The sequence below is a fragment of the Anguilla anguilla genome, chromosome 10 (assembly GCF_013347855.1).
Source record: "Anguilla anguilla isolate fAngAng1 chromosome 10, fAngAng1.pri, whole genome shotgun sequence".
Classification (NCBI taxonomy): Eukaryota; Metazoa; Chordata; class Actinopteri; order Anguilliformes; family Anguillidae; genus Anguilla; species Anguilla anguilla.
The window spans coordinates 4,366,752-4,383,195 of record NC_049210.1 but is presented as its reverse complement, the minus strand read 5'-3'; the positions used below and the strand labels follow the sequence as shown (position 1 = coordinate 4,383,195).

Here is a 16,444-nt window from a genome sequence, read left to right as displayed (position 1 = left end):
GTGTTAGTTCAACTCTAACAGTGTTAATTCCCAATGGGGAAAAAATGTTATCTGTTAGTGTTGAATTAACACTGTGTGTGTTAGGTTGTGCATGCATTAAAGGTAGATGATAAATATCAATCTAAATTCCAGCACCAATTGAAAGTACCCTGCTGTCTGCTGCAGTTGCAAGTGAAAGCCTGTACTAACTATTGCAAATCATTGGAGTTTAAACACACAAATAGTTGATGTACTTTTTGTTTGCTTAAATACAAGAGATTGTTGCAAAAAATGACAGATTTCATCAATATGCTTCACTGAAATTCAAGATGAAAAAGCATGCCATGTATGGTTTTAAGGAACCTGGAGTAAATCTTAATTTGTTTCATTTCATCTTTATTTAACCACATTAATCTAATTAAGAATCAAATATGTTTTTCAAGAGAACCCTATGAGGTAGTGTAGTTTGTACAGCACAAAACATACAGTAAATGCAATACAGACACTAAAATATTACATTTATGGTGAGAAACATCTCAGAAACATGTGCAATCTTTCACAAAATACTGTCTACATGTGTTTGAACTTACTGAGAGAAATCAGTTTATGTAGTTTAAAATGTTCTCTGTAAATTGTCGATCAAGGTACTAAGTGATTTCTTTAATTGCTCTTTCTCAGTCCTTTCTGACAGTACTGTAAATAAAACAAAAGATTGTGAACACACTTACCACAGTCCAAATCTGAAAGGAATGTTGCTTAAATTGATTCTTTTATTGTGAGGTAAAAAATATTGCTTGTTTCTAAAGAAATCCAAACATGAATATTTATTTTTAGCTGGTTTATTGATGTACTTATTAAAATATATATTTTTTTAAATTCATCCAACCAATTTTTTTAGTATTTCTGAACAAAAAAATTAGAGGTTTAATTAATTCTGCCTGTTAAAATATGGTTGTGGACAAGAAGCAATTAAATAGTATTTCTGACCTTCATCACTTTTGGTACTTGCCTTGGAGATTAAATTTTTTTCACAGAGTCAAATGACCAGTCTTGGTCTATAAGCCTCTTTTGTTTGACAGTCCAATAGGCATGCTTGCTTTAAAGGCAAAGTGCAGTTTTTTACTTGTTCAAACTTTAGATAAGATATTAACTTGCATTACATCTATGAAGTATGTACTTCTGTTGTTCAGTGTAAGACTACAAAATTATGTCCACTGTTCCAGTTTACTTTTTTCCTGGATAATATTCTTGAACCTTACAGCAGATTTTAATTTTCACCTTAATGCAGTGAACTGCATTGCTGGTAGGCATTTCAAGAGTCAACATTGGTTTAAGGGATATCACTGGGAAAAATGTGTGGAAATTTCTAATTGGTGCTACCCTGCACGTCCGCCAAAGTACCTGGTCAAAAACTATTAAACAGCTTTTAGAAATTAGATAGAGACCTTTATTTAACCAGGGAAGGGCCAGGTGAGAGCAAAGCTCTCTTTGTCAAAGGTAATCTGAGAATGCAACAATGTACACAAACAACAGACAATCAATTAGAATAACACAAAAATTGAGTAATAACGATGAAAACATACAAATAAAACTTACAAACACATTATGAAAAGCAAGTACAATTTTCCTGAAAAACATCATTTGAAAGAAGCCTGAAACCCTCAAAGCATTTCAGACCATCCAATTTGAGGGTAACCTGTAGCTAGATCATTCCATTTAAAAGGTGCAATGAAGGTAAATGCTTCCCTAGTTCAGTATTTATACGAACAGACAGTAAAATATTCCTGAGAGCAAGTATCTCTGGAAAAAGTTCAATAAATCTAAACTGAAAAGGGGAACGGATAGAAGATGGCAGCTTATCTAACACTGCTTTGTAAATGAACATGAGGCAGTCGTATTCTCTTTGAGTACTAAGTGAGGTCAAACTGACTTTCTCATACAGTGTGCAGTGTTGTGTCTGAAAGCTATCACCAGTAATAAACCTGGGTGCACTATGATACACTGCATCAGGTGGTTTGAGGCTACTGGCATTTGAATGTGTATAAATTACATTAGCGTAATCCAAATGTTGCTTGTACAATTTCTAATCTGGAGGCCCTTTGCAACAGCTTTTGTTCCTGTAGACAAAAACCCAATTTATACATACATTTAATATAATATCTCAACATTGGAATAAGGGACATTCAAAGCAATCGTTCCAGTTTAACAATATATAGGCAATATATGGCTATAGCTAATATATAGGTAAACACGTGGTTGCCCGTTTTGAGAAAAGGACTGTTGTATTAAAAATGTCGTTTCGTAGTCTTGCCCATAAGCGGCGCTCCAACTCAGAAAAAAAATGGGTTGTTTGGTGTAACATCATAACCAGTCCCCCTAGCTCGTGAGTTTGTGTGTGGTTCTTCTTTAACGGGAGTTACTTTCATAATGTCTGGCAGTAGGAAGCCCAGGTCGGTGGCAAACCCTTTGGATTCGGCTATCACTACACCAAGCGAACGAATATTGAGAGAATGCCACAATCTGTATATCGACAGCGACAACGGTAACATAAAAATGTTGTGTGGGATATTTTGGACGCTCGACAAATATAAACCGTTGCTAGCTGCAGTAGCTGACGTTACATGTACTGGTTATGAAAGGTGATATCGTTATCCGACGTTAGTGAAGACAGCCTCCTCCTAGTTGTCGCCAGGAATACACTATCTCACGTCAGAGGAAACTTTGGAGCTAGCTTCCAAAGCTGTTAGCATGCTAACTATCTCGTCGTGTTATAATTTGCTACTTGGCTGTTCAGCGTGCGGGGTCAGAAATCATTAACGATTATAGATTTGCTAACCGGATCGACTATATGGTATCTTCTGGAGTACCAGCGCCATATATGTACTTGGGTACTCTTGCTACGCGAACTAAATTTGCTTAATTTCATACTGTATTTTAACTTCCAATGAACAGCCATGTCGCATGAACCCTGGCTTATAATAACTAAGTCTGTTCGAAGTAGGCTGTTTGTTGGTAGCTAGATGCGTAGCTAACTTCCCCATACAAGTATAACGTTTTGATTTGTGTTAAAACTACCCGTAGCTATAAGGTTTGCAGACATGCAAAACTTTCTCTGATGTTGTTGATTTGACTTTTCGCTAGTAGCAAAATGACATGCCAAAACTTCTTTGAACGGGAGCACCAGCTGTTATGCAATTCGTTAGCTAGATCAATGCTAACTTTCATTCATTCTTAATATTTCATTCATAATGACTGCAGTGAACTTCTCCTAATGTGATGGAGTTCCACTCACTGCCAGCTAGCTAGCTGTATTTAAAAAGTTCCGTTCAGTTCTTGAAAACGATTATTTTTTTAAAGTTAACTAACGTTAAATACGTGTAAAGATAAACTTGCTCAGAAATAGAATCATTAGAGCGATGTTTTTCCACACTGGAACTTGTGGGCCCGTGGAACATAACTCAGTCGCCTTAGTGTTGTCCCAAAGCATGTTCTGTACATAATTTAATTTCTGTATGAAGGCACTCCCCGCCCCGCCCCCATCTTCCAGTATAAACACAGCAATCGTAAAATAGCTTTCTTGGTCTGATTGAAATGAATGCTAACTACCATTCTGCAATAGAAAATTTGACTTGCTCTTTGCAATTAACAGTGCAGTTGCATTAGTTTAGCTGGCTTTTGCAGGTTGCAAGTTCAGCTTATTGTTACTTTGTGTTAAGTAACGGTACATACCACTGAACACGTAAAAAATAAAAAAGGCTCTTTTTTCTTTATGCCTGCTTAGTTGACTAAAAACTCAAATGGACAAAGAAAGTGTTGAAATAATGTGGCATTTAACCGGATTACTTTATTTGTAGTTCATTGCATCACCTGGTCTTCAGTTGAATCCAAATTCGCCTAGGTTGGTGTGTCCTTTCTCTTCTCTTGCAACTCAAAGGTCTTCTGCACATGACTGTTCCCCAACATAAGTTACTTGCAAAATTCCAATAAGTAAATTTTTACAATTTTCCTCCTGCAGCTCGGGTTCAAAGATTCTCTAGGTCGTATGCATCAGTGAACAAAGAGGCCACAGTCTTTCCTTAGTTACAGATTCTTAGACATAACACAGAACACCTGCTGTTTTTCATCAACCTTCACATACATTTAATTATATTCTTGATCAATACAATCTTTAATTAGAAGAAATTTAAGAACATTAAAAGCCTATAAGAGAAGCATACTTCCACACATTCACCTGGATTACTTTGTTATTTGTAGTTCATTGCATCACCTGGTCTTCAGTTGAATCCAAATTTGCCTAAAGCCAGTTGATTCCCCCTCTGGGAGTCCTGGCTGTCTCCATGCTATGTATAGTCCCGTAATGAGATACTTTAGTTGTAAGCTAGGCGGAAACACTTAGCTGGAATTCAGGTGCTGTGTTTGGACTGGCACTTTCGGGCGGTAGTTGGCACTTGTTAGGGACACGGCTAATCTCAGATAAATTAAGATTAGAGATACCGAAAGTGTCTTTTCTCTCTCTCTCTCTCTCTCTCTCTCTCTCTGTGCTTCCTCTATGTCTCTCTCCCTATCCCTGAGTCATGCGTGCTGTCATTGCTTGGTTTCAGGCCTGGTGAAGATAGCCAGCAGCCTGGGCCTCCGGCTCCTTCCTCCTCGGAAGAAAATCATTGTGATGATAATGGGGAACCACTCTGCAGGGAAGAGCTCCTTCATTAACTGGTAATATCACCCCCCCCCCCCCCCCCCCCCATCCACATGCACAATAACTGGTGATCTAGTAATCACACACACCCACCCCCCACCCCCATGCACAATAACTGGTAATCCCACCCACCCCAACCCCATACAGAACGAGTAAGTCTTTAAGTCTGTGGGAGTTTTCAAACAATGTGCCTCCCCCTGCGTTGGTCTGAAGTGTGACCTGCTGTAAATGTGTGGACTTCTTCAAGAATTTTTCACAAATATGTATTTCAACACTTGTGGGTGTCAGAAATTTACTACAAACAATAAAAATAACTTTCAGGATGAAAAAATGGCAAATGTTTAATATCAGTGTTTTTTTGGGGGGGTTTTTTTTTTGGGGGGGGGGGGTCTTTATTTATAATAGGACTATTAAAATGTGATTATTTTGATTGTGCGTGGTGTGAATGTGTTTTATTTCAGTATATTTTTAATATATTCAGTTTCTGTAGGCGCTGGAAGGTGCCCTGGTCTCTGGTTGCCTTCAGTTCATTTCGAGCAGTTTTATTTTAAAGTTATAAAATTTGAGGGCAGCTAAGTTCAGTAGATTTCCGGCCAGCTGGCTAAGCCAAGGAGAAACACGAAGAAAAAAATCACCTGTAATGACAGGTGGCTTGGCAGCTGATTACAAATGCGGATTACAGAGTCGGTCCGAAGGCATTTTAAATAAAGAGCGGCCCAGTCGATGCGCGTATCCTTGGGCTTCCTCAACGGCAACCGAGGTGCGAGCGGTTGTACCCCCGGGGGGTTGAGTTCTCTCATTTCTGCGGGCGAAGGGTTCAGACGTAGCGCCCCGGCTGTGACCGTAACAGCCCCAGATCCAGGTGTTTCAGGGGTCGGGATGCTTCGTTTCAGGTACGTGGAAGAGCACATTCAGAAAACGGGAGTGGCCATCGAGACGCAAGGCTTCACCTTCGTGACCAGCGGGAGAAAAAGGGAGTCGTTGACGGTAAGGGCTCATTTTTCGCGAGCGATTTGCTCTTTTGTACTAATTCGTGTTTTAAAATTGAACCTTACATTTGGCCAGTAACAAACTTTAACGAAACCTCTGTCTGTTAATTTAGCTTTTACCGTCATGCAAAGCAAACTTTACCAGTAATATATTCAACAGTATTAGATGCAAATGGTATTGTGTCACTAGTGATAATAGTCTTTGTTGAGATTATTGCATTGTTTGTGATGTCGTTCCTTTTGATTAGTATTATGACTGTGCTAGATCAGTCTGTTAAACGACAGCATCCAGGGACAGCAGTTTCGAAGCAGCAAATAAAAAATACATTTGAAAAAAGTACATAATTTCTGCTCATGAACCAGAACCGACAGCCCAGACTGTGATGCAGCGGTAGTCACTCAGAACCGTTTCCCCGGTCCGATCGGCAGCCGGCCTCTGCCACCTCCACTCTTTTTTTCCTTTTTTTTTTTCTTTTTTTTTATGGCTGGTAGAGGCAACACAGCCCAACTATTCTAATGGCAGCGCCTGTGAGTGGCTGTTGCTAAGCTTGCATCACGTAGGGCCGCTTTATAGCCGGGGAGCGAGGCGTTGGCCGCTGTGTGTGTCTGCAGCGGAGCCCAGGCTGCTAGCCCGCCGCCGCCGCCGCCGCACACAGCACACAGCACAGCACGCGCGGAGGGAGCAAGATGAGTAATGTCATTACCGCCAGGCGCTCGGCGGGGGTGGGGGGGGGGGGGGGATTAGGAAGGCTCGAGCAGACGCGCTGCAGAACGTGGCAGAACACGGGGGGGGGACGGGACCAAGCAGGACGGGACAGGACTGCACGGGACGGGACGGCGCCATTGAGCCCGGGGGCTACGGAGAGGAGGGGCGGCTCGGTCCCGACGTCGGCCTGCTTCATCTCTCTCAACTCGTCTTTTTTTTTTTTTTCTTCTCCCTACTCCATCTTTTTCTGCCTTTGCTATCTCTCTCTCTCTTGCCATGTCTTTCTCTCTTTCCCCTTATCTCTCTGTCTCTCTCTCTCTATGTCCCTTTCTCTCCCTCTCCTCTTATCTCTGTCCCTCTCTCTGTCTCTTTCATCTCTCTCTATATCTCTCTCTGTCTCTCTTATCGCTCTCTCCCCCCTCATCTCTCTCTGTCTCTTTCTCCAGGGCAATGCGACGCTGCACCTGTACCCCCATTTCCGTCCCCTTTTGGAGTTTAAAGGTAGGGGCGAGCCGGCTGCTCCGTGTCACTCAGTTTGCAGGATGTGTTCTCCGTCGTCTCCGTCCGTCTCTCTCTCTCTCTCTCTCTCTCTCTCTCTCTCTCTCTCTCTCTCTCTCTCTCTCTCTCTTTCTCTTTTCCTCACTCTACTAATGTTCAGCAACAGATGGAAAATAATTCAGCGCGATTGTGCAGGCATGCTTGCGCTGTGCGCGTTAAGGCTATTGTTACGTCTGTCTTTCACACGCATTTATAAATGTGTTAATTTGTGTTTGTCGTGTTCCAGTATTTCATTTGTAGGTCCTTCGCAGCTTGCCGTGCTGTTCGTTTGGTTCAGTTTGTGTTTCAAAGGCGTTAGCACGTCGTACAGCTGCAGTAAACAGCTGACAGTTTAAGATGCCGAAAAAGGTAAATCTTGGTAGAAGAGTGTAAATTGTGCTCTACATCTTGGCAATGTGCACAATCTTTACAGCGGGCCTTATCGGTAATGTGATTGTAAATTTGAAGCGTGTTCTGGATGTACTGCGTGTATTGAGTCGGCTGTGGCGTTCCCTTCTTCTGCTCGTCCGTCTGATTTATTTTAGAGCTCAGATGGTTCGGTCCTGTGACTAATGCGCGTCTCTGACTCATAGGTAGCTGAATATATCAGGGTTATCGTTTCATTGTAGGGCCACTAGCAGCGGTTGCTAACCAAATTCCCCCCCCCCCCCCCCCCCCCCCCCCCGCCACACACACACACACACACACACACACACGCGTAATGAATTATATGCCAGGTGTACTGGTTATAGCATCAGCTAGTACACGGACGTGGATAAAGATTCGGTGCGCTCTTTTTCGGTTTTTCGGACGGCTGCCACCCGCGGCTCATTCACGCCCGGTTCTGACGGGACGGAGAGACGGGTAAAATGTCATCGTTCGTCCGCGGGCCGCGAGTGACAAAGCACTGAAATATTCAAATGTCGTCCTGTGACCGGGAGGCGTAATTCTCCTTCGGTACGAGCACCGTCCTCCCCCCACATATCCCCCACGGGGGTGTTTTGTAGCAGAAGAGAGATTTGCGGCAGAATTATTCACTTGACGAAGCAGATTTCCGAGATCTGCGAGATCAAAAAGTGAATTGAAGATCGCGTCGTGGATGTTCTGCTGGGGAGGGTAAGACCCGCTGATTGCAGTACGGTTGAGTCACATGGAGCAGCCTCGACATGGTCTGGATAATGTCACATATTTCATAACGGCTCTATTATATCGTGGTGGGGGGGGGGCGGGGGGCTCAACGTTTCGAGCGTAGCCTACGTCTTTTTAACAGGCTATGGTGATGACCCACCACACGGCATATAAAACAACTGAATGATTTGCTGCGCTGCTCTACCTCTGTTTCAGTGAGTTAGTCGCTGATGTGAGCGGTGAGTTTATCATGCGGTGAATGGCTGGGCTTTGTTTACTCGTTACCTGCTTGCTGTCATTGAAACGTCACTCAGGATGGAGGCGTGCATTAGCAGGACCTCTCTCCCAGAGACACACCGGATGAGCCGCCTTGCATCGCTCAAAGGATTATTGGGCACCGGGGTCGAGCGGGTCCAAATGCCTGCTTCCCGGAAAATTCTGGGAGCCTCTAGAACTCACTGGCATTTTCTTGGCATCGTTTTCGGAAAAAAAGAAAGGGTGTCTTCGTCTCGAGCGTGTGTCGGCATAAACCTGCGCAGGAGCGTGGTGCATGATGATCTGAAGTGAGGCAGAACAGCTGTTGGAGCCCCCCACGCCCACGTAGCCCCACCCCCCCTGATGCACCGGGCACACCTTGCGTGTCTGTGCCCCGTCTGGAGGGCCCGGTGCCAACAACAGGAAGAGAAAGCCGCTCGTCGCCTCTCTCCGACTTTCCGGAGGATTATTTGACCCGTCGGCGATTAGGGAGCGCATTACCCCAGAAAGGGCACGTCTCAGATTAATCCCTGCCGTCGGACCTTTTCGTGGTTTCCGTATTGGCGCGGCGTAGAACCCTGCGTGCGTGCGTGCTCTCCTTCTGGGTTCCCGGCGCCGAACCTCGCCCCTACCCCCGCGTGGGCGCCCCGTGTGACTTTTCCTGCTTTGTAAATTCGGCGAGCCGCAGGACGCTAACCGGCCCAGACTGACAGCCGACGGAGACGGGCCCAGACTGTAAATCTGAGAGAGAGAGAGAGACGCCGGGCAGGAAATTACATTTCGTAAGCCGACCTTGCTGGTGCGGGGGAGACGACCAAGTTACCTCCCCCCGCCCCGTAGACTCCGAGATTGCCCGTAGAAACCGAAGACGGAAGCTCCTGTTGCAAAGGGGTTGGAGGCGGGCGGGCGGGCGGGCGGGGGGGGGGGGGGATATTGATGGCTTTAGCAGGGCTTCCGTCTTGACACAGCACTACCTGTAGCGAATGCTAATGCTCGGGAGGAGCGACGCGGAGGTTCTCGATCAAGGAGCCTGTCGCACGCGCACGGCGTAGGAGAAGGCACCCCGCTCCTCGCGAATAATATTTTTCGGCCGTCGATGAGACGGGCATCGCGCGGCGTTAGTCTACGGCGGTCTAGCGGTCGCGGCGCGTGACGGAGAGTTACTTCACAGTCGTTCTTCACTGGCTAGCTTTATGTCTCCCCCCTCCTACTGTAAAGCTGCCAGTTGAAGAGCTGTTGTGGGTGACCATGACAACCAAACTCCCGGCTTCCTGCGAGGCGGTTGGGCGGCCGCGTCTCTGGTGGCGGGCGTCAGGCGTAGGGGAATTCTGGGAGTTTGTCGTGTCGGGTGGGGACAGCAGGGACCAGTGCGGTCAGGACAACCCGACCGCTGTGACCGTTCGGGGCCAAAATTTGTCGAAATCGCGGCGGGCGTGGAAGTCGAGGATTGATCCCCGTGGCCTCCTACCCCCAAAGATTGATCGCACTGCGGCAGAGTTTTCGAAACTAATTTAATGAACATTGACGCCGGCAGGCTTGACACCTCATTTCGCGACACAGTGAGTGGACCCCGGCCAATCGGATTTATGTACGCACACAGTTTGTGTATTTCCGTAGGCGTCACCGACTACGTCTCCGCTGAGATCTCCACCTCCAAGCAGAAGAAGTTCAGCCTGGTGACGTTCGTGGACACCCCGGGCCTGGTCGACGGTGACATGGTCTACCCCTTCGATGTGAACAGCGCCATCACCTGGTTCGGTAAGGTCGCACAACTCCCGTTAATCCTGTTCATGAGTGCTTTTGTGCATAGATTCTATGTGGTGGTGCTGGTTGGTCAGGGCAGCCAGATTCTGTGCGGTGGTGCTTGGCAGGTGCTTGGTGCTTGGCAGGAGCTGGTTTTGTGAGCTAAAGGTCGCCGGTTTGATTCCCGGGTAGGACACTCATTGTACCCTTGAGCAAGGTAGTTAACCTGCATTGCTTCAGTACATATATCCAGCCGTACAGATGGATGCAATGTAGCTGCTGTGTAAAAGTTGTGCAAGTCGCTCTGGATGAGAGCGTCTGCTAAACGCCTGTAATGTTACGTGATGTGATGGCATCACAGCAGCCGGATGCTACGCGGTGGTGCTTGGTATCATACCGTCGCAGCCGGGTTCTACGCGATGGCGCTTGGCGTCATTCCCGAGCAGGCGGATGACACTGATGCACTCTCACCCCTCCTGCATGGCTTACTGTATCACCCATGGCTCTCCGCCGGTCTGTACTGTATGTAAATACTCCAGAACTGGTGTGGTGAGCAAAGCAGGGCTGTGGCTTTTTCTGGATTTCGTGGCGGGCCGCGCTCTTCGCGATTCAACTTGATTGGTTGGCGGGGCGACGCCATGTCACGTCCTCCGCCCCGTGGATCACGCCGCGTAGTCGCGGGAGCGATCGTGGTATATATATTTATCGTCTTCGGAATCACAGACGACACAACCGTGTCCCTGTGTGAAGCACCTCTACTGCGGTCTGATCTGTGTGTGTCCTGCCTTTGGTGCCTGGTGCCAATTAGCCAACCGAGCCAGTGCAGTTGGTGGAAACTGTAGCTTGCCTCCATTTTGGCTCCCCGGATGGAATGGAGCTGCCTGCTCCTGTTCTCGAATACGTTCGGTTTGAATTTTTTAGTGCAGCACTAATAGTAAAAGAGAATTTTATGAGCCGGTCAGCACCTGCAGGATTTCATCTCTGGTACATTGGCTACAGTTAACAGTTAATTTCCTCCTTATGCTCAGTGTGAATTTACACTAGCAGCCTATCTGCAGGGCTCTACAGTGCTCCCATTTTAAGAGCATTTGCTTATGAAAATTGATGTGTGATAACTGTAAAAATCATTTAGGAGCACATCTACTAATTGGGATGAATTAGTGTGAATCCTAAATTTGTCAGCTGTAATAATGGCAGTAATATGTTGGATATCTTTAAAGGTAAATTGTGTGTGTTTCGGCAGTTTTTCAACTACAGTATAATCTCTACAAAAATTTTAAATATGTGCTAATGGACAGGATGGTTTAAAGTACTAATGTGTTAGCCCCACTGTTTCTTATTAGTGTAAAGCAGGGGCGATGGCATAGTCCAAAGGGCAGCCAACTCAACCCATACAGTACCCCCCCGAGGGTTGGACCCCACCCCCCCCCCACCCCCATGCAGCCGAGAGATCAATTCTCCCCCCTACTGCACTTTCTGTGCTGTGATCCTTCCTCTATCCGTAATCCTCTCTGTCTGAATTCCGTGTGAAACTGTAAATGGAGGGAGGGACTGCCCTGTGTGTAATACCCTGTGCCGGGCCTCCAGGTGAGCAGGCGGACCTGATCTTCGTCTTCTTCGACCCCATGGGCCAGGCCCTGTGCAAGCGCACGCTCAACATCGTGGAGAAGCTGAGCGAGAAGTGCGGGGACAAGCTCTTCTTCTACCTCAGCAAGGCGGACGAGGCCGGCCGGGAGACGGACAGGCAGGTGCGGCCAGGCCCCGCCCCCCTCCTCAGGCCCCACCCCCCCTCCCCCTTTAGGCCCTGCCCTCGCAGAGCCTGTTATTCTGCCAGTGGTTTTAAATGGCAGTGGAGCCAGAGTTAAGACGTAGCCTCGCTACGTGTGTATGTTTGCTCATTATTAAACACATTGGCTTTCGGTGAGAGATCGCTCACCAGGCCTACAGCCACAATGAGGAGGCCCTGGCTCCTGCTAACTGGATTATTATTATTATTATTATTATTACTATTATTATTAGTATCATCATCATCATCATTATTATTATTGTTGTCTTCCCCTCAACAGAGAGTGATGATGCAGATTGTTCAAGAGCTGTGTCGGAGGCCAGGCCTGAACAAATGTGGCTTTGAGATGCCCACCATATACATCCCTAACCCACAAAAGGTGAGGTGTTTTGTTATGTGTGCGTGCATGTGCGTGGATGAGTGTGAGTGTATGTCTGAGTGAGTGAGTGCGATATTTAGCAGGTATTGTATATATTCTGTACACTGAGCATTCGCTATCTGTAGGCACCTCTGAGTTGACCTTTTTCTCAGGATGAATTGCTGTGACATGGAGCTCTCAACAGTAGCTCCTTTCAGAATCCCTTCCTTCCTGGCCTCTCTGCACACACTGCATCACTTATAGCCCATGGCCGTTTTCATTGCAGCTCACTGGCTGTCAGTGTGACAGCTACACTACAACCCAGTCTCCTTGCCTGGCAGGGATTTTAAACCCAAACCGGCAGGGCAGATAATTCTTCCTTAGTTCCTCCTTCCTGTGCGTAATGTCCTTTTAGCTTTTTTGTGTGTCCTTTATCACTTCTTTGCGATCCCAAGAGACCCTGAAGGTTCAGCATAAGAGGTTCTCGTGCCCGTATGTTAGAATTAGGGCTTGAGCGGCACCACAAAACCGTAGGAAACATCACCGCCTCTGCCGCAGCCAACCAGAGCCCAGCTGTCCTAGCCGCCTCGCCCAGACCAAACTAATCGCACCCTCATCCCGTGATGGATGGTGCGGTGAGGCGGCGGCTCGATTTACAGGCCTCCCGGGGGGGCAGTTAATTTTCCCAGAGCGAGCGCCGGACCCCCTCCCAGCGGAGTGGAGAGACGTGCAGTTAAACCCCCCCCCCCCCCCCCCCCGCTAAATAACCAGCATCACGGGAATACAGCCTTCCCGCTAAAGCACTCCCTCTCCAGCTCTAGCGGGAAAATCCGCACGCCGGGCGGCGTCGAAACCTCAGCGGGAAACGGCGTGCGGTTCGATGCGTTTCCTGCCGTGGGGCTTCTGTGTTTCGCTGTTTGTTTACTCGTTTATTTTAATCTTTACTTAACCGGGGCGGGTTATTGAGAGCGTGTCGTCTTCATCGATAACCGCCTGGTCGATACGGCTAACGGAACACAAAGCATATGCTGGCGTTCGGCGAAATGGATATGAGAAATGCCCACTGCAACGCAAAATTCATACGCAGGAGGTAGATTCGAGCAGCTCTGAAGTCGTTCTGAATGTGGACGATTGGTCATATTTGAGAATGGAAGTTGAAAGAACTAAAAAAAAAAAAAAATAATAATAGCGTCCGTCGATGCAGCTTTTTTAGCCAGCTGCCACTCACATTGCAGAGAAAAATCTCGATAGCATTATTGACGTGTGAAATTGAACACGTGATGAATTTAATCGAGGAAAGGGCTGCTTTGCTTTGCGGCACTCCGAGCATGAGGTCACGTGATGCGCCCCGGGCTGGCGGCAGACCGTTTGACCTGCCAACGCGCGCGCTCGAGTAATACATCAACCGGGTACGTCCCGCACTTTCTTTCGCTTAATCGCGTATCGCGCGGGGGGCGAAACGCGACGCGCGCGTGCGCACCGCTGGCGGCCTGTTGCCGTGGCAGCCGGGTGACGCGCGCCGTCGTTCTTGTGCCCCGGAGCAGCCCAGCCGGTGCGAGAACCAGATCGAGGGAGTCTGTCAGACCATCGAGAAGACCATCAACCAGGCCGTCCAGAAAACCCTGGACCAGCTGGAGAAGGACTGCGACCTCATCTGCTCCACCGTCAGCAGCAAACTGGCCCAGGACAGGTGGGATGGCGTGGGGCGGGGTGGAGCAGGGCGGGTTGGGGTGGGATGGGGCAGGACAGGGCGGGGTGGGTTGGGGTCGAATGGGGCAGGACAGGGCGGGGCAGGTTGGGGTGGGGCGGGGCTATTGTCTCTCTCGCTCTCTCTCTCTCTGTCCCTCCTCTCTCTCACACACACTCTCTCTCTCTTTCTCTCTCTCTCACACACACTCTCCTCTCTCTCTCTCACACACACCCACTCCCCTCTCTCTCTCTCTCCTCTCTCTCTCTCACACACCCACTCCCCTCTCTCTCTCTCTCTCTCACACACACCCACTCCCCTCTCTCCATCTCTCTCTCTCTCACACACACCCACTCCCCTCTCTCTCTCTCTCTCTCTCTCTCTCTCTCTCTCACACACACACCCATCCCCTCTCTCTCTCTCTCTCTCTCTCACACACACTCTCGTTCTCTCGCTCGTCCCGGCAGGGTGGACGTGAGCTACAATAGGACGGCCCGCATGCGCTCCTTCCTCTTCGGCACGCTGGGCGTCCTGCTGCCCACCCTCATCATCCTCAGCTTCGTGGTGAACGCCCTCGCTCAGGAGGAGCTGGAGGGGCTGGTGGGGGAGGGGCTGGCCCGGGCCTTCTCTCTGTCTGCGGTACGTTCCGGAGAAAACGACTCACCTCCATTCGGCGTGTTTGGAAGTGCGACTAGCCTCACACCTGGTGCCCTCGCTGCCCGGATCAGTCAAATGTGTTCTGCTGGCTGTACTGCAGTAAAGAAAGCACATGCAAATGAGATGAGAGAACTGGCTTGTCTGTTTAATTAGGCCTCTTGGATCAGAATTAAAGGGATACTCACTTGGGTATATTTTAAAAAGAATGAGGTGAGCTGAAGGACGCCAAGATCCGCGCGTTTAATGAACGGGACAAAAATTCTACGACCACGCTGTTAAATGAGGTCGTGACCTCAAAGGCTCGGAGCTCTATGCTCTTCCTGTCATCGGTTGCTGAAGCGCATCTTGTGCCACTTTTTTTGAGTAATATGACTGAGATCTCAAAGGTTGAGTTGGACTCTTATGCTGTGTCCATTGAGTGCAGCACGATTAATTGCTCTTTTCACGAATGACTTCTGGGTCGTGCCGTGCTATGCATGTTGGGTACTCTCTAAACGGTGTTCTTGTGTCCCAGCAGGCAGCGGTGGTGATCGTCTGGGAGTGGGTACCGGAAGACAGCCAAATTTTGTTCGTGATCTTTTTCGGAGCCTTCTGCTACCTCTTGGTATTTCTCGCCAAATATTTCGCAAGGTACGCTGGGTTGTGTTCGCGTGCGCTGGAGGTTTTCGCCTGATCAGTAATGTCTTTTGAAAACTGATCGGTCTGGCTGGTCTGGTTCCTTCCTCAGCCGGGGCAACAGAACCCTCACCAAGAAGGAGAAGAGGAGCCTGGCGAAGTTCAACGACTACATCCAGGACGTGGTCAGACCCAGAAAGGTAAGGCTGACCGCCCAGGCTGTTAGCAGACCGGCCTCGACTCATCAATTGGAGAATCTGTAGCCCTCCAGACCCGGGTTAGGCAACCCTGTGGTCCTAGAGTGCCAGAGATGTCCTGGTTTTTCCTCCATCGTTAGACTTAATGAACCAAGGCGCCTATCTGCTGGAGGTTCTAAGTGGTTTTCATTTCAGACTCTTAGGCTTCAGATCAAACTTTTGATCCAGAAACCTTGGATGTGTAGCGTGTGCGACCCTCCAGGACCTTACGTATGCTGTAGCCACCAGAGAATCTCCCTCAGAAATACTGACCATTTTTAAAGAAACATCTATTTTCACCATTATTCAGTGCAACATTTTTTCATATACATTTTGCAGTTGTGTAGTAACAGGTTTGATTATAAATGCTTTCAAGTCATACCCACATCCAAAGAGTATTATAAATGTGTTGTTGACGCAGGTCTGGTTATTATGGCTCTGTTCCTGCCTCCAGAGCTCCTCAGTAGGCCCTGGTTCTCACTGAGGAACAGGAGTGTACAGTGCATTATACCGACGGCCACTGTGATCACGTGTAATGATGATGATTACAGTGATTCAGTCTGCTGCAGGTTTAGAGCACATCTGTGCAGTGCCTCCTGATGTGTTTCTGTTTTTCATTCGTGGGTCTTTTCTTTTTCCCCTCCCATCTCTCTCGCTCTCTCTCACTTCCGCAGGGGGAACTGTACGAAGAATACCTCCAACAGTGCGCGGCTGAGTACGACTTCTGAGAGCTGACCGGCCAATCACACGGAGGAGTCTCTCGCGTCCGAACTGACCACTGCCTGCCTCTGTTTATGGGTTAGGAAACTTGACCTGTTCGCTGGTATGTGCTGGTACACTGTATGGCCAAATACAGATGCTTTTGGTCATACAGTGTATGTGGTCATACGGTCAGAGGGCATTCTTTGGAAAGCTTCTGCTCTACTGGACTCTACTGGATTGATTGTAAAGACAACCGCCATATTTTTGTGACTTAACTCCTGATGGTATGTCTCGATTCTCCTTTTTACTTTTGTTTTCTTACAAAGATCACAGTTTCCCTGGGATTGTTTCACAGCAGTGGGGGGGGGGG

At 47.9% G+C, this 16,444-nt stretch overlaps 2 protein-coding genes across 6 annotated transcripts in view; one reads left to right on the top strand and one right to left on the bottom strand.

The window, feature by feature from the left end:
* Nucleotides 1–4,269, bottom strand: part of slc2a11b (solute carrier family 2 member 11b) — a 15,874-nt gene extending 11,605 nt beyond the window's left edge. The window contains exons 1-2 of one of the 5 annotated variants that reach the window (XM_035379822.1): nt 3,823–3,903; nt 3,087–3,089 (exon numbers count right to left, since the gene is read on the bottom strand). Coding sequence is in view for 1 of the 5 variants with exons in the window: in XM_035379820.1 (XP_035235711.1) it covers nt 967–972 (6 nt within the window). In the remaining 4 variants the exon portion in view is untranslated. Of the gene's footprint in view, nt 1–966; nt 1,008–3,086; nt 3,090–3,822; nt 3,930–4,219 lie in introns of those variants that run through there. The other 4 variants (XM_035379825.1, XM_035379824.1, XM_035379821.1 and 1 more) reach the window with 4 other exon arrangements.
* On the top strand, nt 2,349–16,444 carry si:dkey-98f17.5 (uncharacterized protein LOC569123 homolog). Its single transcript, XM_035379826.1, has 12 exons — nt 2,349–2,521; nt 4,581–4,692; nt 5,569–5,662; nt 6,817–6,871; nt 9,908–10,048; nt 11,621–11,781; nt 12,100–12,198; nt 13,722–13,867; nt 14,332–14,503; nt 15,039–15,151; nt 15,249–15,336; nt 16,047–16,444. Exons 1-12 carry the CDS (start codon nt 2,407–2,409, stop codon nt 16,098–16,100), a joined length of 1,350 nt encoding a protein of 449 aa, XP_035235717.1. The 5' UTR covers nt 2,349–2,406; the 3' UTR covers nt 16,101–16,444.